Source organism: Melopsittacus undulatus, chromosome 3 (assembly GCF_012275295.1).
Source record: "Melopsittacus undulatus isolate bMelUnd1 chromosome 3, bMelUnd1.mat.Z, whole genome shotgun sequence".
In the NCBI taxonomy this organism is placed as follows: domain Eukaryota; kingdom Metazoa; phylum Chordata; class Aves; order Psittaciformes; family Psittaculidae; genus Melopsittacus; species Melopsittacus undulatus.
This window is the reverse complement of record NC_047529.1, coordinates 79,387,216-79,410,678: the sequence shown is the minus strand read 5'-3', so window position 1 is coordinate 79,410,678 and position 23,463 is coordinate 79,387,216. Positions and strand designations below refer to the sequence as shown.

Here is a 23,463-nt window from a genome sequence, read left to right as displayed (position 1 = left end):
ATGTCAGCAATCACTTCAAATCTTTTAAATGCCTTTTCCTAATGCTTTACTTGTGTTTTATAAAATAGGCACAGTTGGGGGACTTGCTTTAGTCCCTAGCCAAAGAGAGAAACCTGGGATGGGAGAATGGATGGATATATTCACAAACGCCCACCACACACATGCACACGTGTCATGCTGGAACAAGGTACCATTGAAATTTAAGCAGAAGGGCTGTTCTAGCACATCTGGCTGTGAGCATTCTTATTCCAGGAAAAAAGTGCTTTTTTTTTCTGGGTAAACTGAATCTGCTCTGAAATGTTAGCCAAGCCTATGTATACCTTGCAACTGGAAAGCATTTGATACACTTTAAAATGGCATTTTTTAATGAGCAGCAACTTTTTGTTTCTTTGGGTTGTTTAGGCCAAATGGTCCATTTCATTAAAGATGTGTTCTGAATTCTGTTTCCTAGGTACAAAAGCTATGATAATCCAAAACTATGTGTTCATGTAGACCTTTCGGCATGATTTCTAGTACAGTTTAAAAATCTAAAACATTTTAAAAAGTAGTATACAAGATGGACCCAGATAATTGCAGTGTAATGCCTAGTGGTTTCATGGGGTACTGTTTTCCAGGGATATATTCATAAAAGTTCAGCTTTAAGGGAATAAAGCCATCTTCATTTTATGGGGCAAATAAAAGCTTCTGTTTTGATATTCTGGTGTCTTCTCTGAGACTAACTCACATACATACCGTAGAGGAAGGAAAATGCTGCATGACAGATTGCTGCTGGCTTTCTTCATGAAGAATTGCAGTATTCTCCCAGATGGAATGAAATCTACAGGGGAGCTGGATTTTTTTAATAGGTCTCTATTATAGCTAACCACTCTTCTACTTATCACTGTGGATACATGGAACACTGCCTGGATTTGGAGTCTTTCCACTTTATAAAGTACAAAGTTACATTAATATTTTTTGACACTTGAGTAAGAAATATTCTTAAATTTTCCTAGGTTCAAGATAACTGACTGCCCTTTGATTTTTTCCAGACACATGTTTAGTATCAGTCACAAAGGTAATATAGGATGAGATTTAGGGTTCTGAAAGACATGTGCCTGAAATGAAAATCGTATTTCTGATATTGTATCAGTCCCTGCCTTTCTGAGGGATGGTGGTGCCCCAAGTGTAGGGATGTGTCTTCTGCTTGCGTATCAGCTCCACAGCAGTTACAGTTTACTATATTTAAGTGTTTTGTAGGAAAAGGACATTATTTTTGGTTTGCCTTATATCACTCCAGAAAAAAAGTATTGTCCAGAAACTGGTTGAGTAGCAACTGAGGTGTTTGGGCAGTAATAGCTGAGAGAGAGGGATGTTAGGACTATCTGTCTTGTCTCTTACTGCAAGCCCAGCTGTTCTTGCTGGTTGATCAGAGTCCTAAATCATTAAGCCCTTGGTGAATTGGAGCATGGCGAGACAGGCAGGGTTGCAGCCATGCCCTTCTTTGCAACTGTTTGGGTACAGATAGAATCATAGAATCATAGGATGGTTAGGGTTGGAAAGGACCTTAAGATCATCTAGTTCCAACCCCCCTGCCATGGGCAGGGACACCTCATGCTAAACCATATCACCCAAGGCTTCATCCAACCTGGCCTTGAACACTGCCAGGGATGGAGCATTCACTACCTCCCTGGGCAACCCATTCCAGTACCTCACCACCCTTACAGTAAAGAATTTCTTCCTTATATCCAATCTAAAAATCCCCTGTTTAAGTTTTAACTCGTTACCCTTTGTCCTATCACTACAGTCCCTAATGAATAGTCCCTCCCCAGCATCCCTGTAGGCCCCCTTCAGATACTGGAAGGCTGCTATGAGGTCTCCACGCAGCCTTCTCTTCTCCAGGCTGAACAGCCCCAACTTTCTCAGCCTGTCTTCATACAGGAGGTGCTCCAGTCCCCTGATCATCCTCGTGGCCTCCTCTGGACTTGTTCCAACAGTTCCATGTCCTTTTTATGTTGAGGACACCAGAACTGCACACAATACTCCAAGTGAGGTCTCAAGAGAGCAGAGTAGAGGGGCAGGATCACCTCCTTCAACCTGCTCCTTTTGATGCAGCCCAGAATATGGTTGGCTTCTGGAAGCTGTAAATCTGTGCTGACTTGGGGAGGAGCCTGGGCTCCTGCACCCTGCCTGCCACAGCCTTGTCTGAGGGGAGAGTAGTGCGAAGGGCTGCCTTTTGCTTCCTGTGTTTTTTTTAAGGGGTCTTCACTACCAAAGAGACCATAAGCCTTAAATAAATATCAGAATGCGCTAGGCAAGGGTCACAATCTAATGAGAGGAAATGAGTAATAAGGATGTCATAGAGCATCTCCTAGGTTATTTGGACTGATGCCCTGGGTATGTCATCATTTTCCCTTCTCTCTCAGAGTCTTTTTTTTTAAATAGTAACCTTAATGACAGTGAAATGGATCTGAGTACAGTACCTGTTAAATGCCAGCTTCCCCTTGTATGGCACCCATCTGTAAATGCAATTAGAACAAACATCTGCTCCCAGAAATGACTTCCTGACCTGTGTGGTTTTTCCTGTGTCTGCCAGGCTTCTCATTGCCCTCCCCAGTAATCCCAGCAGATCCACAAAAAAGTAAAGATCCTTATTCATGTGCCATTGCAGCCAGTTCATCTGGCTTCTTGAAACTAAAAAATTGTAACTGAAGCAACAAAACCATGCTATTCACAAGGAAAAGATGGTTTTTTTTTTTCAGTTGGGAAGGTTTTTGCATTGGTTCCACATACGTAATCCAGGTTACTTCTGCATTATAACCTGGATGCCACAAAAAGGAACATTTATGTAAAATACATTTTTCAGCTACAATTTAATTATCAAGCAAGTGACTAGACAGTAATCTCAAAAAGGAGAAGACTGTAATACAGCCACACATTAATATGTAGACATACCCTTTTGAAACACGATAATGAATTTGGTCTTACACATCAGCTGGCACACAGTGTGATGTGTACTATTTTGTATAAGCTTGCCGACTTAAAGTGTATACTTAAAGCTAACTGCTGTTATCTGAGCTCTGCTGTTATCTCTGAATCATCTTAGCAGTTTTTCTTCGGAATATGTCATTGCTCTATGAAGAGACGTTGCCAGGCATCTATATTAATACCTCTATAAAAGAAGGAAATACTTTCTCACATGTGGTTAGAATGTGGAAGTCATTAACACAGGAAAGCCACTGAGGCCAAGAACTTAATGAGGCTTCTAAAGGGTTATAGCCATCAACAATACACAGTGTTTTAATTAATATAAGTAATTTGGAAAAAGCGCTAAGCATAGTGTTCAAGGATTTGGTCAGCCCACAGCTATCAACTCCCAGTGTTGGACAGAGATTCCTTTGTCAGCCTCCATAGTTTTAGCTTTTCTTTGTAGAGCATCTAACACCAGCCGCTGCCACAGACAAAACCTTGGGACACGCATATTTGCTCTGACATGACAAAGCGTGCTCCCTGTCTGCCTTCTAGCTGATTTAAAGCATGTAACTCTGTATTAATTGATCATGCTGCGCCAGTTTTCCATGAGTACACAATGCCCTGCTGCTCTGTACATGTAGAAGGCAAGGCGATAGGAGCTTTTGTTACTAAACTGCATGAAATGAAGGTAAAATACAATGTTTCACAAATAAATGCAGGAAAGTAGATACAGATACTTCCCATCTTCATCTGCCTTTGATGAGTTTTTCTCATTCCTGTATTCCTATGTTGTGCTCAGGCACTTGCTCTGCACTGTCCTACAGGCTCACACACAGTTGCAGCAAAGCACCGGGAGCACAAGGGAGATAGAACATGCAGTGGCACACAGGGTGGAAAGCCTTTTGTTGTGTGCCCCAAAGAGAAACGTTATGCTGCTGGCACTGTATATGTCAGGTTTGCTTTTTTGCCTGAGACCCTGAATGAGCCATGCTGACTGTAAAACTCTGATCCAGACTAGTAAAGAACTCAATGCCATGGCATTTGGCATCTGTAGTAAAGACGTGGTGCAGTGAGTAGATAAGGAAACCAAATGCTCTGCAGGTAATCTGTCCAGAATGGGATCAAGGCATGTTTGTGACAGCACAAATAAGCTCCCTCTGATTTTGTGAAACTCTTTGTCTCTGTACTTTTCTCTGGGAAAAATAAAAAACTGGATTTCTTAATAACATTCACCAAAAATCAATTTAAAACCAGCTTCACAGTACTTAAGCAATGACAAAGGAGAAATGTAATATGGAAGCAAAGATAAAGCAGTGTTTTCTCATAAATAAACAACAAGTAATATTCAAATGGGAATCGACTAAAGGAATTCCAACTGCTGACAGGGATACTGGTGATGAGATGGCAGCACAATCCATGTCTGCATCCAGGGGAGAGCAGTCATGCTTACCAGCAGCCTCTCTTCAAGGAAGATGCCCAGGCCTGTGAGTAGCAACACACCGCTGGGACACTGGAACTCTTCAGGAGAGGCCAGTGTGCCATCACAGGGGGGCCTTCACTTGTGGGGTCAGCAAGAGGTAAAGAGGCAGGCTGAATGTTAGTGAACATGTTGTGGGTTGTATCTTTTATGCCTTTGGCTGAGCAGTGGATCTAAATGGTTTGTTTGCCAAAAAATGAAAGTTCATTACAGACTGGCCTTGTTTTGATTAGGAGGAGCTGGCGGGGGACTACACCATAAGTGTAAATAAAACTTTTGACATTGTCTGCTAGTTTGTTCACTTTGGCATTAGAGAGTTTACGTTCTAAATGGTTTTTAATTTCTGTATTGTCATTTTACTTTAGTCTTTTTATGATTTCCTCTGTGCACAAATAAACTTCCTATGACATGGCGCTTCTACACATTTTTAATGCTTGAGAAGAAGTTCCCTTAGATCGTTCCTGTACTAGATGTTTGTCAAAACTTTATTAACTTTGTTCATGTTGGGATGCAGAAATTTATTATTAACTTCCTTTTTTTTTTTTTCTTTTTTTCCTTTCATACTTTCATATGCTTCATCTGGGAAAAATACTGAATGCCACCCACAAAACATCTGCTTGGGGTTGGTTTGTTTTTCAGACTGAAAAAGGGTGTGTTTCCAAATACGGTTTATTTTAGTTGAAGGGTTTGACATCATTTTTATTGCTTATATTAATATGTCGTTATCCTTTTTGTTGTATTACAGAAACTGTGGTTAGAGAAGTGACTTACTGCAAGTTCATACTGAGCAAAGTGTGAGAAATGGAGAAAGTTGCATTTAATTTAAAAACACTGATGCAGAGGCTTCAATATGTAATATAAAAGGATATTCCATGCAAATTCCATAACATGCAATTCCATGCAAGTTATTCTTGAGTTTTGGTTATGTGAGATTAAGATGAAAATCAGAACTACCAATGTCAAGTTCCATTCTCCTGGCAGCACATCAGCTCCTTTTGGCAAATCATTTAACCTTTTCTGCCTTCTTCTCATTTACCTTTTAAAATTAAGATCTTATTTCATTTATTTCCCAGATGCACTTCATATATTTAATTCCTATTTGTAAGTGCTTTGTGAGGAATTTTATTTATAAATATAAAAATATAAATCTTTGTTACATTATGTAAGAATACTTGTTTGGAAGGTAAAGATTGTGCTCTCTGTCAGTTAACAACATTTTGCCTGGTTTTGTTTGACAATTAAGTTTATCTGACAGTTTGTTAACTCCTGGTTCTCTCTCAGTGACCAGAAATTAGGGTGTTAATATGCTCCTAAGTAAAGAAACTTTGAAAATCAATATTGCCATAACAGAATTAAATCACACACTCATGGGTAGGTTTTTTTTCCTTTCTTCTTACAGTTATTAGTGCAGTTCAGGCAACTTGCAAAAATAAAAAGTGCCTCTTCTGAAGGCACTAGCTCATCAGAAGCCAGTGGCTCTCAGCCTTTTTAAAGCATTTCTATGCTTCTCCATTTTCCAGGAGAAATGCAAGCTCCAGCAGCCTTTTTGAGACCTCTTAAAATCGTGGTTTGATACACAATAGGATGAAAATTGCTGATCTAAGAAATATCTTTCATTTTTTATTTGCTTCCTTGTCAAAAGGAACTACAGTACGTTCTGATATGATTTTAGAGGACACACTGTATTGAATAATATGTACTGCTAGAGGCAGAGATACGTGATGGACTTTTGATGGAGAATATCTGGTTTACACAGACAGTTTAACAATTTGACATCATCATATCCAGCCACACTGGATCTATTCTGAATTTTCTGGGTTAGGAACAAATAGAAAGGAAAAGTTTTTTAATTCTTCAGTGCAGCTAAGATAGCATTGTCTTAGCATGTCAAAATAGCAATTTGCCTGAAGAAAGATGGTACAAAACTGCATATGGTTAAAAAGCAGCTGCATCGAGAATTAGAATGTAAGGTGCTTTTTTGTAATTGTCTATTTCCTATTTGCTTCAGTCTGTCACAAAATAATATGTGTTAAGGACTCCAAAGAGCAAATCATTTAAACTATTTATTCAAGCAACAAATGACTGGACAAAGTAGATATAGAAGCTTGAACTAATGAGATTAGAGATGATCACAGGTTGATGCGTTATGATGGTACAGTGATAGTAACTGAACATGGTGATGCCCACCATGTTTTGATCATTCTTTGGAAACAAGCCCCAAGGCTCTTCTTTCTGACATCTCCCATGATAACTACAGACCAGAAAGTTGGACTGCGCCTGTAAAGTGTATATCCTAGGCATTATTGCTTCCCAGTACAGAAAACTATATTGTGTCAACTCAGATGGGATTAGCAAAGTATAGATCCCTCCTTTTTCACTTTTCTCAGGTCCTGTTGCTTCAGGTGTTTTCCAGAATTCTTGTACACTTCAGTGTTATAAAGGTCACCACTGGCACTTAAATATTAAATAGTTTAAATATAGTGATAAGACCAAGCTAGTTTGGAGATTTAACAGTTAAAAAGAACTAATTTTAAGGCATCCTTTGCCATAATCTCTCTATGTTCTTTAGAAGCTGTTCTTCCCATATATACACACACACAAATCATCTTTGCCTGATATGATGCTTCTTAGGGAACTTTACTTACCTCAGGTATCAATGGATCTAGTTAATTGTAATCAAGAGGGCTAGTGTGACAGCAGTTAAATGTGTTTTTACTCACCATAGTTATGCAATCTTTTGGGATTTCTCTGTGTTGTAATTTGTTGTTGAAATGACTGCATGATGTTCTTCCTACCATAGCTTACTGGGATGGGTAAAGTTTGTTGCATGTTGAGCACACGTATTTGTTTTACATAATCTGCAGCTGCCACCATCTCCAGTTTCTGGGCTGTGGTTGAGGCTCTGTGCTTTCCTGTGTTGATATGTCAGGCTGACTAACCAGCAAGTCAAGTCTCATATGAAAGATGTGAAGCTTTTGAAACAAAACGGCATAGTGAAGATCAAGAGTAGAGAAGGGGACATGCTCCTGGTGTTTGAAGAATGACCCTTCTAGGGAAATAACTGGTACAAAATAAACAGGTTTCAGAGGAAATAATGTGTGCCTGATCCCTGAACAAATGCAAGGCAGTTGGGATGGGTCCACCTGAGACTCTCCTTCTTTAATACCACAAAGCCTGCTCCACTTTCAGCAGAACCTGACCTGCTTGCACAGCTTGGACACCTCTTCCTAGCCAGGAGATCCAAGCACTGGACAAAGCAGGAATATTTTGTAGCCATGAACATCAGATACTTCAGATATTCTGGTTGCTGAAACATCATAAGAAGAATGTCTTTATCCCCTGGATTTATTCCCTCAGAAGTCTGTTTCCAGCACTGTCTGATATATTGGACAATCACCAACAATGGGAACAGCCTTGGGAGCCTCTGACATCAGGGGTGAGCTAGAGGGAGGGATTTCTTCTGGCTGAGGAGGTGATTTTGTACAAGAGGCAGCAAGCGAGAATCCTCTGCCAGGGATTCTGTTGAAAGCCCAAGGGGAAAAGGAAAATCAGGATGTAGGTCTTGGCCAAGGGAGCAATTACTCCTGGAAATGGATTTGAGTGGGCTGGGATGGAGGGAAGTGTTTTGGAGCAAGTCACCTGGAATTTGTAGTCCTGTTTTTTCTCTCCCCCTTTATTTCCTCTGTGGTTAGTTGCTTGGGAGGGGTGTTTCATTTTGGGGAGTTTGTTCGGATTTTGTATCTCTCTTTTTTGTAGTATTTTGTTTATCAGTTAACCTATTGAAGGCAAAAAACTGCTCTGACTACCCTGTAAAACGTGCTGTATTGTGGACGATATGAAAAAATAGTCCATTGAACACCATCTGTCATGCTACCTCAGAGAGAGAGAGGTGTATTTTTTAAGTAAATTCAAAATATTGATCCCATTGTGCTGTTGTGATGGGGAATATTTTCTTCTGTTTCAAATATGGTTTTATAAATTCTAAGATGAAAATGAGCTGAGACAACTCTGCTGAGAGAATCTGCAGTCATATAAGTGTGTCCTAAATGTTTTTACTTCATCCAGGAAATTGCTCATTCTTTTACAGATTGTATCTATGCCTAGATATTGTATGTAGTAACTAGCAAAATGCCAATTCTGGGTCTTTAGCACATCACTGCCAGCAACATTTGAATTCCAGTGGTATTTCACTGACCCATTCACTAAGAAATTGGCCAACCAAGCACTGATTCTTCTCATCCCTGCTTCCTTTGGGATATGCACCCACAGGCCTCTCCAAAACCTGTACTGGACAGATGTGGACAGTTGTGTGGGTTTGGGGTTTTTCCTTAGGATACCCAGGAGATCACTTTTGGACTCAGAACTTCCGCTCGACATGAATAAATTGTCCTGGTAATCCCACAGAGAATGTAACAGGGCACAAGCTACTTCTGCCTCATGTGAGCACCTGGCAGCAAGGTCAGTTAGGATTGTATAATCAATACTCAGTACTTTATAACTTCATCCAGATGCTGATAGCAGAAGAGCAATGTCCATGCATTTTGTTGCTGTAAATCCTTTCACAAAATCAAACAGTTGCCAAGAATGTGGAAACATTAAAGTTAGAGACAATTATAATAGAATAATTGATGCCAGATGGACTTCTGCACCTGATATCAGTCAGCATGCCCATGAAACAGAGCCATTTAGAGCAATGAATACTATAACATGCATTGGGGTAGCATCAGCATCTTTTCAAACATTATTTTGATCATTTTGAAGCCTGATAATAGGTTGAGTTTTTTACTGTGATTGTTCTTATGCATTGCAACAAGATCCTTTTCTGTTAAAGATTTCCTGAGAAGGAAATACGAGCTTCACTCTCCCTGTCTCCTCTGGCTATCATCAGGTTTGGCAAATTTTCATTAAAACTTGTAAGTAAACTGTTATTTAAACACTGACTAAAGATCGTTGCTTAGCTGCTTTTAGAAATCCTTGTTATTTTCAGGCAATGAAAAGTAATGAGATAATATTTTCTTAAGCATTATGTAGCTATTAGAGATTTTAGAAATTATTGCCACTTCCAAGGCTGAATTTATTGGTTTTTAAAGGTTGATACTTTTTCCAGGAAGCCCCAACTTGCTGCCTTGGGCATCTGCTTTTCCTAATGTTAGAGTTTGAGGTTTCTGTGATTTTTAAGAGGTGGTGAAAGGTCACTTGAGTGTCAGTGCAGTCTTTGGTATGCTGTTGTTCCCCTCTCTAATACCTGGGTGTAGGGTTGTAGGCTATATAGTGCATCTTTTGTTTTGGCCAGTTCATTCTGTTGAATTTCTTTTAATTAAGACAAACAGGACTGTTTTCTTAATTATTCTTTTCTGTCATTGTCATGTTTTGGGTTTTTTTCCTTCTGTCATTCAAAACATGATCTACCCCTGCAGTGATAGAGCTCTACAGAGTGGGGGAATTTTCCACTTCTGTGGAATAAACTGCAGCCTGATCCTGGAGATACTTAGGATATGCTGCCTAGCTTCCCTAGTCCCCTCTTAAGTGCACCCTGAGTGCCTCTGTGCTGTGTAGGACAGCCCAGTTTGAAGACGGAGCTGAGTGACAACTCACTAGAAGTGTTTGCACAGTGTCATACTTCAGAGTGCCATAGTCCTACCTGCTACCGTCATTGCATGAGTAGTCTCATGAAAAATTTCCAAGTGTAATTCTAAAATTAAGAGTGCAGGGACTTTAAGGCACCCAGTAAAAAGATCTGCACCCATTCCTCCAGTCATGCAGTGCAGTGGTTTGTCTGTTAATTTCCTTCTCCCACGTCATGGATTACAGTTTCCTTGGTCCCAGTTTCCCGTGTATGGCCAGCACCAGTGTCAGTGGCTGTAATCTGACAAAGATTTTGATAAAGGTACTGATAGAGTGCCTGAAGGCAGGCGAGATTGGAGACCTGGAGGGATTTCTTCAGAAGGGCACAAAGCTCTTCCTTTCAGCTTCACATGACAGATACGCTGCAGGAGAGCAGGTTTCTGATAGTGGATCTGTCTTTCAGAGCTCTAAGTCAGAGTAGGAAACGTTATTGAAACCCTGAAGCATAGCTCCTTCGTGCCGCGCCTCAGGATTCCAACAAATTCTGGCACGTTGAACATAATGCATGCAGGTTTATAGGGCTATTTATAAATCTCTTGAGTTTCCTCTTGTATTGTTTCTTGCTGAGGGAATGTGGGATGTGCAATTCACCCCATCAGATTTTATTGAGGACTTATCCGCAGTCATGAGTATGCTGGATTCTCTTGAGAAACAACATCTGTTTTCTGCAGTATTTAAGGTTTGAAATGATTGTGGGTTGCCTTAACTTATTTAATTAACAAAAGGATAGAATTAGATAATGTGAATTACTTGCACTTCTTGTCAAATGCAACATTTAACTCCATAGACCCCAGAATAGTTAGGTTTCCTCAATAAGCTGTTTGCTGTTTTTTTTGTTATCTTCTAATCTTCTATTTTTCCTACTTTGTGTAAGTAGAGATTCCTCTGTTTCCTTTCTCAAGTTAGAAACCATACTATGTCTGTAAAACAGACACGTCTTATAGGTGGAAAAGACACTAAACATGAGCTGGATGTAGTCCTCAGGACCATCTGTTTTGTGAATCGTGCCATTGTGCTAGCCCAGTTAAAATGATCTTGGGTCCTATTAGAATTTTTCATACATGAAGTGGGGAGTCGGAGAGAAGTATGTATGGGTATACACTTGAAGTAAAAGGCAGGATATGTCAACCATTGATAGGTATTTGCATGATAACAAGGAAGTTTAGCAGCTTAAATATTCTTGGGACCATAGCAAACCTGGCTAGCAGATTCTTAATGTTTGACTGTGCAACTGTTACGTAGAACTTACAGCTAACTGAAATTACAAGTCAACTCATACCTGTGCTTTAAATGAAACTCCAATGAAGCTCAACTTAGTCACTCTTCCAGTGACAATGGATGTGTTCTTGGAGAGGGTGTGGAACAGCACATTCATATAGCTTCCTTAAAGATAACTGGCATCCTCCTTTTATAATGAAGCTCCTTATGTTTTGGGGAAAGAGGGGAGGTTGTTTAGTCATGTAAGTAAACTTCTGGAAGATCATAAATGGCTAGCATAAATAATAGTAGCCTTCAGGATTTCATGACTAAAATTGTGTTTTATTTTCCACCAGTTGTGCATTTCCAGGAGCATAAATGATCCTCAGGGTAACTGTGAGATTTGCTGCTTTTGCCTCCTAAACATATAGAGTGCCATAGTCGTAAATAGGCATTTTTTCACATCATATTTCTGTATTTGATTTGCTCTCATGGACATATAGACAGTTGCGCAGTTTGCAGAGAAAGTGGTTGATTCCAGTGAGTTCCTACTAAACTAGTTCCTATTAATTCCTATATGGTATGTTGTGGGAAACAGCTGGATGAGTTCTTCAAAAAAAAACTTTTTTTTTTCCCCCTGCATAAAGCATGCATATGAATTGCATTAAGTCTTAAGATACAAAGTTTGTGCCTTATATATTCCTTCTCCCAGGGTAGCATGATAGTAACAGTTTTGGTCAAATTAAGTGCTGATTATTTTGGACACCTAAATTCAGTTTGCACTCTTAAGTGGATAACGTGTTGTTATTCACTGCTTCTCACCCTGCTCTTTTACAAATCAGGTAATTTTAGTAAGTAGTTATCTCAGAAACCCTTGAAGAGGTGGAGGTAGTCTTCCAGCCACTGTGCAGGTATGGTATGTGCTGCAGCCGGGGGGCAGGTTAGTATCTCCCCTACTCTGTGCACAGAAATGTAGCTCCAGTTACTTAGGGCAGGAAGAGGGATGCTTCTGGGTCATGTCTGCTGGGGTTAAGACCAGCCTGTGAACTCCTTCATTAATGCCTTCATTCAGCGTAATGGAAAACAGTGAGAGGGAAGAGGATCATTCTGAGCCCGCAGCCAAGTGGAAAGCCAGTCAGCTGAAGCCTCAGCCTCTCACCTGACTGAGCCCTCTTTTCTCTCCTGCCCTTTTAGCTGCAGAAAAGAAATGGAGGGCTGGAGAGGGAATAATCGGTAGTAATCTCCTCCATCAGCCAACCGTCTCCTCCTATTGACCTTGAAGTAATGAAAAAGGGATAGATTCTTCTACATGTTACCTCTGTATCCAAATAATGAGAGCAGAGAGAAATGTTCGTAAATCTACATGGCTTTGCCTGTTTGGAAATCTGGGCCGTGGGGAAAAGGACAGGATGCATTTTATTTTCACTCTGTAATTCACACAGGTATTTGTCCCAAAGTTTTTCCTCTGCAGGTTTTTCTGCCTTATACTTCATTTTACACAGCAGTAATTTTAATTCAGATGAACTTGTTCCCTTTTGTTGACATAGGTTTTCAGTATGAGAATAGTTGTATTCCCTGAACTGGCAATAAACGGGTTTGATATTCACATTTTATAGATGTAATAGATTTCTATAACTTTATACAGTGGAGTTACACTGGTGTAGAACTGGGCCTATAAACAAAAAGTACAGAAAACCAAATAAAAAACACATATGTAGGACTTTTTTTAAGCTTTCTTTAAAAAAAAATAACAAAACTAAAGAAGCCCCTATTCCCTAAAGTGATTCTAGTTTTTATTATAGAGGGATAATGAAGAATGGCCAAGCTTGTAGATATATCAGAAAAAAAGGTCGGGGGAGGAGACCTGGAATTTGGGAGTTTACTTTTGGCTGTAGAACTGTCATGCACAGAGTAACCACCAAGTTGTCTTTGGCAGTTTGCTCATTCCCCTCCCAGTGAGATGTAATTCATTAAGGCAGTTTCTTGTCAAGTGCTAACTCAGAAACTGGGATGAATCTGAGACAGAAAATAATTCAGTTACCCTAATGATGTAGTACTCCAACTAGTGTGGCCAACAGATAAAGAATACTAACAAGGTGTTTTAATACTTAGCTAAGATGCCAAGGCAATGTTAGCCAATAAAATGATGTCATATAATCAGTGACAGGGCTTGGTCAATGCAAACTGACAGTTTTGTCTTTTAATCCTACTGTGTGCAATAACAAAAGATCAGGAAGCACTATATTTAAAAACAGAGGAAATGTACTAAGAAGTCCACTAGAAAAACTAGTTACATTGTTTTTTTTCAGAGCTAGGTCTCAAGTGAAATGATGGTTGCACTGGTACTCCCTGAGCTCCTTTTCCCCCTTCCCAGCATGGGATTAGCCTCTGAAATGGCAACAGAGCTCTCTGGAGTAAATGAAACTGTGATGGAGAAATCTTACAGTTTGCTTGTATTCCCACAATGGAAAAACATTACATGAGCATTTGGAGTGAAGCTAAAGCATATGAGAGATGCTAACCCCATCACTGTGTATGTAGCAGAGCACGCTGATGTAAAGAAGTAGAGCCTGCTCCAGCCCAAAGGGGGCCTGTAAATCTGGCTCTCTGTAGGAGTTAGGTTGGTGGTCATTTATTTTTCCTCTTTTGAGGCCAATTAGCAATTTAGAACTTGCCTTTGGCCAGAGAAAACAGCACAGCTGAGTTGTACCCTAGTTCCCTTTGGGGAACTAGGGAGAACAGAGGGAAGATGCTGCCCAGCCCTATGCTCTCTGCTGGGAGGTGATGGCTGGCTACAGCTTGCTCTGGCCGCTGTCCTGCAGCGAGTGGCCAGGTGGTTATCTGGTCATGCAGATTTAATTCATCAGCCAACCAACCCTGGCCACAGAAATGTGTATTTTCATCAGTTCAGTGTGTTGAATGAGGTTGGCTGCAGTAAGATGAGAGCTATAGCCAACTCCATGGGAGGATCATCCCAGGGGTTCACAGGTTGAAACTGTCTCCTTTCAGCACCAGGTTTCAGCTCACATCATGAAAACATACCCCAATCTGACTCTTTCCTTAGATAACTGTGTTTGGAGTATTTCTGGTACTCAAGCCAATATGTTTTTTTCTACACAGCCATGTTTGAAGGTTACCTCCTGGAGTCAGATCAACCACCAACTTTAATGAGTTTTGCTGACTTGCCTCAGCTAAAATTTTGTTCCTCAAAATCTAGCATCTATTATATAAATTCTAATGCATAAAGGCTCTTAGCCAACAAACAGCTGAGCTAAGCTGAACTCCAAGTTTATTTCCAGAGATTGTAAGGTCCTCCATCTCTTAGGGCCTAACGTAGCAGGGCCATCTTCCACCTCTTGAAGTTAAGATATCAGAAGGGTTTACGGAGTCTTTAAGCCCAAATGAGTGCCGTGAATTAGTGGAAACTTGGTAAGATATCCAGGGCTTCCCTCTGTCATTTTAGGAAGACATAGGTTGTGAATAAGAGTGGTTCAGGTTGGTCCAAGCTGGTCATGCCTTAAAACTACCCTGCAGTTGCAGCCTTTACCCCATGGCAGTGTTGGGAAAGCCCTTCCTGGCTCGAGGTGCTGAAACAGCAGAAGGTGAAGCAGATGGGAAAATAGCATTATTCTGCTGAACCTGCTCTCCAGACGTCTCCTTTGCAATGGAGAAGGAGAGAGTCCTGAGGTGGGGGAGGTGAGAAGCTGCAGTAACTCTGATTTAAAGAGGCTTAAGCTATTGCAGACCAGCTCCTCAAGATTTCCATGTGACCCACATCTTTAATTGCTGCTAAAATGCCAATTGTAAATAATGGTATAAGTAGCTTAAGCAGGGCCATAGTTAACTCTGTCATTTAAGTTCATGAAACTATTTACATGTTTTAAGATACATAGATGCCAGTGTCTTATGCTAGATCAGGATCTTAATTATGCATAGTTTGAGATAATTGGGTTGCTTTAGCTTCATAACTCAACCTGCTAATTCTAACTACTAAATTAGGATTCAACTGTTACCCATGTATATTAAGTTGAACTATTTCAATTTGTTCCTTATATTAAATAAGCAGTTATGAAAGTGTCGTGATTAATTCTGCTCCTGTGTTCTGGTTTCTGTGGGAGAGGTCTGAGTTCAACACATTCATGTCACCAGGTGAATTTGGGCAGTTATGTCCTTGCCATTTCCTGTGTGATTTTTTTTCCAAGAGATATAAATGGATAAATGTTCTGGATAAATATTCAGAGGAACACGTCCCAGAGTATCTTCATTTTCTTAAGGCATTTATTCTTAGGTTGCTGTTCTAGCCTGCATTTTGTCCCTTTTATTTTCTCTTTCCTGTCTTTTAGAAATGTGTACTTAAAAATGAACCTAAAAAGTAGCAAGATTGATATTTTTAACAGAAGCAAAAAAAAAATGTGGTGAAGATCACAGCTGCAGTTGAGACCATGATGAACAATACAGCCTTTCTCATAATCTAAGGTTTACCTGAGTGGAGTGATTATGTGCTTACAGGTGCAGAAGTATAACTTCATTTTATCGTTTCCACAGATGAGCACCATGCCAGGACTGCCCACGAGACCATGCTTCTATGATATTGACCTTGATCCCATCACAGAAGAAGTGAAAGGGTTGTTTTGAGAGTGACATCCAAATTCAGGTCAGTCAATGGCCTTTGTTTTCCTGTTTCAGCTTGGAGGAGGATGTTTGTCTCTAGTATGCATACAGAAAAGGTTGCCAGATGTTTATCTAGGCCCTGATTACATTGAGGACTCCACACAGTTTGGGGGGATTTAGGGGAGTATTTCATAATTTGTGCTTTATTGTATGGGTTTCCCATTTGCTGAATGGTGGCTGGCATTTTGCTGGTGTGCACTGATGCTGCATTTTGATGGTGCCTTTTGGATTTCCCAGCTCTCTCAGTCCAGAATGAAGAAGAGCTGGGTCTGCAATTGTACTGCTCTTGGCTATTAAAAAAGTCAGCCTAAAGAAATCATGTCTTGTTACTCACCTCAAAAGAAATAATCTAGTTCATCTTTGATACTACTCGTGTGGTGATGTGTTTCTGTCATTACCTAGGTGTCAGGGGAGATGTTTCACAGCTTTGTCATGAGCTTTGCTTTGTTTTTTCTTTTCTGATTGCCAACATCTCTCTCAAATAGTAATGAGCATTTCAGAAACAAAAAAGCTGTCCTCTTAGCCTGTTTTTCATGTTGAGTTCTCTCCCATATCCTTAAAGGTTGCAGCTGCCTGCTGCCTCCTCCCCTTCTCTGAACACTTAATCTTCTTGATGTCTTGCTTCAATTTTGTGTAGCACATGAGGGGAGATTATGGCTGGATGTCAGGAAGAAATTTTTTACAGTATGGGTGGTGAAACACGGGAACAGGTTGCCCAGAGAGGTGGTAGATGCCCCATCTCTGGAGACATTCTTGGCCAGGCTGGATGTGATTCTGAGCAACCTGATGTAGTTGAAGATGGCCTTGCTCATTGCAGGGGGGATTGGACCAGATGAGCTTTAAAGGTCCCTTCCAATGCAAATTATTCTATGTTTCCTCACTTTAAAATCCAAGTTGTTATGAAAATATTCCATGCTACCCCATTTTAACCTTGTTACATAATAAGTGAAGTAAGAGACAATGTAATCCTAACTGAAACAAACCAGTTTGCTATGAGTCTATTCTTAGCACTTAAGTCTCTCCCATCCCTTGCTAAATCAGTCTGGAGAGTAAAACGGTTACTTTTACCAGAACAGCAACATGACCATGAGCTAATAGGACTGTGATGAAACAGGTGCTTTAGCCTTGCTCTAGCAATCCTTGCTACAATGGTTTGAGAGAACAGTCTTTCATTTTCTGTTTCTGTGTTTTGGTGGATTGTTTGGAGGAGGGGGGAGGGTTACACAACCCAGTGAGGTTACTGTTCAGACCAAATTAACTGTTCACTTGCCCACACTTGAATGTCACAGTATTCACGTAACATCTGGTGAGAGCAGATTTTGCCATTTTTTGTGTGTACCAGTCAAGGCAAGTAAAAAGCAGTTAGCCTGAAAGTTGACCCGCATGCACAGGTAATTGCTACCTTATATGCAAACCATCAACCGACTATTCTGTTGCTAGACAGTGTTAAGCATACCACTTCTTGGCATATATCCCATTCATGTTACTGATACACATTCTATGTCTGATGGCTTCATTGCATACATATTGATTCATCATGTGTCAGTCATGTAATTACTTCTGAATCATTTGAAATTACTGTAGAATCCTGATGTAAAATCTATATGCAGATTCACATAGCTTCCTTAATCTGGTGTTTACTGCCTAGTCTTACACGAATCTGTCCAAACCATGGATTGCCAAGTTTTGAAGAACAACAGCAATTAAGCAGATAAAATTCTCCATTCCAACTGTGAAGGCCTTTCGTTTGAAGTTGTGCACGAAATGAAAATGTTAAACTTGGCTTTTAGTCAGTGATGGTGTTTTTTCAGGTGTAAAAAGAAATGCTAAGTCAGAAAAACGTAATAGGTAGGAAATGTATATCCAATGGTTAATAAATGAGTTTCATTATGGAGGTATTGCTGGCATCTGACAGATGAGTGATTCACCTCACTTAAGATTAAGCCTTTTAAAGAAAAAAACAGCTTGATCATATATATTTTCATCAATGTAGGCACATACTCACCTGTGTTCCCACCTTTAACAATATAAATATATGCCTTGAGAGTATTGTAATACCCAGTGAACACCACACAAGGTAGTCAGTGTACATCAGCCCTAAAATTCATCCAGTTCATGGGCTAGATTTGTACATTTCTCATTCTGGATAAAGAGAAACAATATTCCCATATAATCTTAACTCCCAGCTTTCTGAAGAGAAGTTTAATTTTATTCTTTGCTTTCACACATTCACTGAAGTGAACCCACACTGTCACTGATACTATGGTTTGACATATTTGTGAGTTTATTTCTGTGATGGCAGAGCAAGGCATTCCTTTTTTTTTTCTGCTTTATGTGAATTCTTAGGGTTTTAGTGTACAATGTAAAATTTCTAGTAATATGATATTGTGGAAACTCATTAAAACTGATTCAGATATGGTAATTGAAAAATAAGATTTGTGAAAGAGCTGCAGATGTTTCATTATAAACATGCATGCAAAGCTGAGAATGGTTTAGTATGCAGTTTATATTCTCCTCTGCAATACAATCCTCTTCATGAGACTTGTGAGGATACAGGCAAAAGTTCCTGCTGCTAGGGGTAACTCTGTGAGGCTCTTACTGAGCTGAAACACTGGATGTCATTAGCCTCTGATTTTTCTCTACCACTTCACTGTGTTAATGAAGCAGATGCTAGTTATCTCAAAATTTGGAAAATACTGATCATTAGAATATATTCTAAAAGTCATAAAAGCAAAAATAACTGTCAGGAAAATCAACTTGGTTTTTTTTCTATTGACAAATAGCTAATACATGGAACACACGATGTTACAGTCTCTCTGGAGGAGCAACATGCTCTATGTAAAATGAAATGTTAATACCTGGAAAAGAACCTGAAGGAATCTGGATAATTCTTCATCACTGGCTACTATCCTATATAAATTGTACTGTCCAGCTCATACACTAGCAAGGTTCAAGCTGTTTCCTTAGCAGCTGTCTGTATATATTTTATATATAAATATATATATATATCACCCATCAGAAAAAGGTTTACATGGAGAGAAGTCTGACAGTAGGAAGTATTTATTTGTTTGCTTTTAAAAAGTGCTGTTTGCACACTGAGGTGAATTTACGAACCTGACCCACTCTGCAAAAGTAGTCTGTAAAGGACCCTTGTGAGCTTTAAGCATCCCTCTAATTTAATCAGCAGCAGCAGGTGCCTGCTCTTCCTGTGCCAGTTTGGCTTTGGGTATCTGGGCTGATGGTGGGGGGTGGTAGTTTTCCTCCCTTGGTTGTGACTTAGTAAGGCCATAGCTGCTGATACATTCTTGCACTTCTTCAGAACTGGCAGAGCACCAGAATGATTGTAATACACAACATGGGTATTTTACCACCCTCAGAGCTCTTCTGAATGTGGGAGGAACCCCAGAGCTCTGACTGTGAGCATCTTCAGTGCCATAAAGAAGCTCCTGAGGGGAGGATGCCAAAACTGATGCCCTAAATGTTTTCAACTTAATTCATTCAGATATAGATAGAAGCTGTTTGATGACCTTTCCTTTGCACCCACAAAACTGTTCCTACTAAACAATAAACTGATCTATTTAAGTCTCATTCAACAGTATTGAGTTTCATCAGGAACATTTACTGCAACAAGGTACAGTCTGAGTCTGTATCGTATTCGAATATGAGTACCCCTTTTTGTTTCTCACCTAGTAGGGTTATGCAGATAATAAACACGAGGTGCATGTGGCATAACTAGATGTTTTTATTATGGTTAAGGCAAAAATAAGCAATTTCAGTAAAACACTGCTTTTAAGTTGTGATAGTTCTATTTTATTTAGTTGGGGGTTTTTTCTCTTTAAAGAAAGCAAAGATGTCTTGTTTCAATGTATAAATTCTTTATCTTTCTCATTTCAGAGGCCTGGAAATTAAGAACTGCAACCTTCCTGCTTCCTGCAAGTAGGAGACAAAAGTGAATCTGAAATATTCCTGTTATGTGTCTCTGGAGGAATGTCAAGCTAGACCAAAGAGCAAAAGTTTACTCTTTCTTCAGACTAGTTTTTATGATGAAATATAGCTGTAAGGTTAAAAAAAAATAAAAAAGAGGCAAGCTAGTTTTTCTTGCTGTAGCACAGGAAGCTCTCTACTGGGGCTTTTGCTTGTTTGTAGATAAAAAATGACATTGAAAAAGAGAAATTTTTCACCTTAGAGTTCGTCTTTTCTCAGAGGAGTTTATGGAAGTATTTCCCTTATCTTGGCCATCTACAAACATGATTATACCGTGTGATCAAGCCTATTTCTCTCTGAAAAATCCGCTTTTGCTCCTGGCATTCAGGAGCTGAAACTACACACAGATTAACCGCACATTTCTGAGCTATCATTAAGTGTTGCTCTGGATGCATTTGGGCAACAGCCAACCTTCAAGCAAGGAAGATATTAAGCAGAGAAAGAACAGAGCATGTACTTTGTAAAAGATTTTAAATATATAATTTGTTTCCTTGCTGGGCAAAGATCTTTTGAAACACTTAAGCCATAGCTGCCTCACGTCCATAGGTCTGTCTTTATCCAAAGTGTATGTTAGAGGCTGTCCAGCTGATTATGTGCTTGTTGTGGTGAAGCTGGTTGTTCAGAGAGGGCACTGCTCCTTCTGAATCCCTGTTTTGCTCCTGTTCATGGCTAATGAAGCCTCCTGCTGTGCTGGTTCCTGACCCAGAGTTTTTCTTCTCATGTCCCTGGCAGTACACAACACCCAGTAACAAGAGAGAAATGTCCATCAAGCAAAGATGCAATAGGGAAGAGCTTTGTTCTGCTTCATTTTGCTGGTTTTAACCACCATACTCGTAAAACTGGAGTGTTTCTATTTGAAGGGGGTATTCAAACAAGTCAAATTAGAGCACACAGTTTAAGATTTATCTCAGCAACTTACCTTGCCTGGTTTTAACTAAAACTGCAGTAAAACAAGCGTTAGGCACAGGATACTGCATTTAGTTTTCAAGCTGCTGCTCCTCAGGAAATTCACCCTGACAGACTGTTGGTTCCTTCAATAACAAAAAATGCAACAGAACAATAGGGTGAATTGAGACAATAGGCCATTGTTGGTTTAGGTAAAAAGCAGTGAAATAATGATGAGAGAGTTTATTTTCCTGGTGACGTTTTCCATCCTGTCGCTTTGCTCTGCTTACGTACATTTGTGTGTTATGAGCTTCTGCAGCGCAGTTTTGGTTCCCTTCTACATAGCCACATTTGGAATCTTAATTATCTCAGGAGCTCTGTTGTAATTGAGGGGTTTGTTTTGGTTTTTAAAACTATGCTTTGTTATTTATAAACTCAAAACTATAATTATGGACAGAAGAGCAAACTAGGGACACTTAATTATCTGTGCCTTCCCTGCAGTAGCACGGAAATGTCTGTTGACTGCATTTCAGAACTGTTCTATTCATAGTGTGGTCCCCCAGCACCATGGGGATTGCTGTGATGATAAATTTAAACATAAAAAAATAGAGCTATTTGATATTTTAGCATGATCAGATGATAAAGCTTATAATGACCTAGACTGTGGATGCCTTAATTACACTGGGGCAGGACAAACAAGATCAATGAAAAGTAAGATTCAAGTGTGGCTCTCGCAGCTACAGGGAAGAGAGATTTCTGATGCTTTCTATTACATTGTGCCCCAAAACCCCACCATAATATCATACACATGGTGGTGGTGTAATTTAGTCTTGCACACACTGAGCTATCTAGCCTAGAAATAGCCAAAGACTTTTGGAAGAAAATAAGTGTGGTTTCCAGCCACACTTTTCCTAGTACTTATTTTTCCTTAAAAGAAAAATATGTAAAGTTTTCCCTCCTTTTTATCTAGAGAGATTCAGAAAACCGTAACCGTGCCTTACTAAGTAGTCATTCTGGTTCCCCTGCAGGTGTGTTGAACCCATCTCCATGCAGTGTGGGATACAAAACATGGCACTAGCTGTCCACCTTTGAAGCTTCCATATGTGTACAGATGCCTGAGCAATAAGTTTTATAAGTAATTTCAACCTGCTGCTTGATACTCCCACACCTTCTATAGTATAGTCTCCGTATTGTCCCTTCAGGCCACACACACAGTGGGGCTGTTAATCTGTCTGGCCCATCAGCCTCTCCCTGTGATGGACCATTCCAGCTCCATTACTTGAGAGCTGACAAACATCCTGTAATTTTTCTCCTGTCATTTGCTCAGGATTTGTTCCAGTGTTTTGATAGCTTCGATAATTCAAGGAAAGCTGGAATCACCCTCTCCTTTTTGTCCTAGCTTTTCCCCTGCCCCATCTAGTTAACTATCTGCAAAGTCTCTTGAGCTCCTACATTTTTTGGTCCTTAATTTTACATTTTAATAGAATAGTTGTTAAAAATAGTACACACTGGTGTGCAGACTCCGTCTCATGATCCAAAGGGATTGAGCTCTTGGCCATCAGCTGAGCTGCAGAAACTGCCTCCGTATGTGGGCCTGTCCTAGTTCTGGGGCCACCATCAAGAAGGGTTTGAAATGAAAACTTTTTAAGGTGTCAGTGGTATTTGTGTCATTTTTACATGGATGCAATTTGCATCTACTCTGAGCAATTTTGTGACAGGGCAGAGCCACAGTTTTATAAGGCAGCTTGCTGTGCTTATCCCTGCATTTGCTAAAGCACATTAAGCACAGTACGGTTGTTTGCTGTCAGAAGATCTGCTTTTTGTAGTGACTGAATACTTTGTTATTGCTCCTGCTGAGCTACTTCTGTAGTGACATTGAGATACTTCAGACAACGGGTTTCTTCGTTTGTATTTTCAAATCCAAACTCCCAGACCTTCGGTTGCCATGAACATGAAAATAAAGAGTACGTGTGTGCTGTTGTTCCGTTTGCACAAGCAGTGCCTGTCTCAAGTCTGAATTCATTAATAAAGCACGTCCACTATTTAATATTGTTCTCTATCTGCCATCTTGTCTATTTAAATAGTGACTTTCTTTTACACCTCATAAGCCACTCAGTCTTGTCATGTCCCTGTCCGCAGCTAAACACAACTATGCCAAGGAAGGAGGGGACCTCAGCCACATCCTGGTTGAGTACCAGATGCAAGCATGGCCTGGGGCTCTTCTCCAGTTCCCAGGAAGCCAGGAATGCATTTGGTTCCTGGCTGTTGCCACAAAGGGCCATACACCAGAGGGTTGTCCATAGTATCCTCTTCATCAGTACAGGCCTTTTGAAGTTGGTTTGTGTTTGGGGAAGGACACACCAGACTAACATCCTGTCCTGGTCCCAAAATATTTTGCTCTTGCCTTTGCTTCTTGGTGTAAAAGGCTGGATCAGACGCAAGGGTCAGTTGGACACTTTCCACCTCTCAACTAGCAGCTGGATTTGTATGAAGCAGTATCAGGTACAGGAATACAGGAATACAGATTTGTGAGCTTCTCAGGGTGGGATTTAAATACAAGCAATGCAAAAGGCCACAGAACTGTTGGAACAAGTCCAGAGGAGGGCCACAAGGATGATCAGGGGACTGGAGCACCTCCCATATGAAGACAGGCTGAGAAAGTTGGGGCTGTTCAG

The 23,463-nt window shown here is 40.1% G+C and overlaps 1 protein-coding gene across 1 annotated transcript in view; it reads left to right on the top strand.

The window, feature by feature from the left end:
• Nucleotides 1–22,816, top strand: part of MTHFD1L (methylenetetrahydrofolate dehydrogenase (NADP+ dependent) 1 like) — a 156,496-nt gene extending 133,680 nt beyond the window's left edge. The window contains exons 27-28 of the mRNA XM_034060760.1: nt 15,794–15,902; nt 19,814–22,816. Of these exons, the coding sequence (XP_033916651.1) occupies nt 15,794–15,883 (90 nt within the window). The 3' untranslated portion in view covers nt 15,884–15,902; nt 19,814–22,816. The remainder of the gene's footprint in view (nt 1–15,793; nt 15,903–19,813) is intronic.
• The last annotated feature ends 647 nt before the right edge of the window (nt 22,817–23,463 follow it).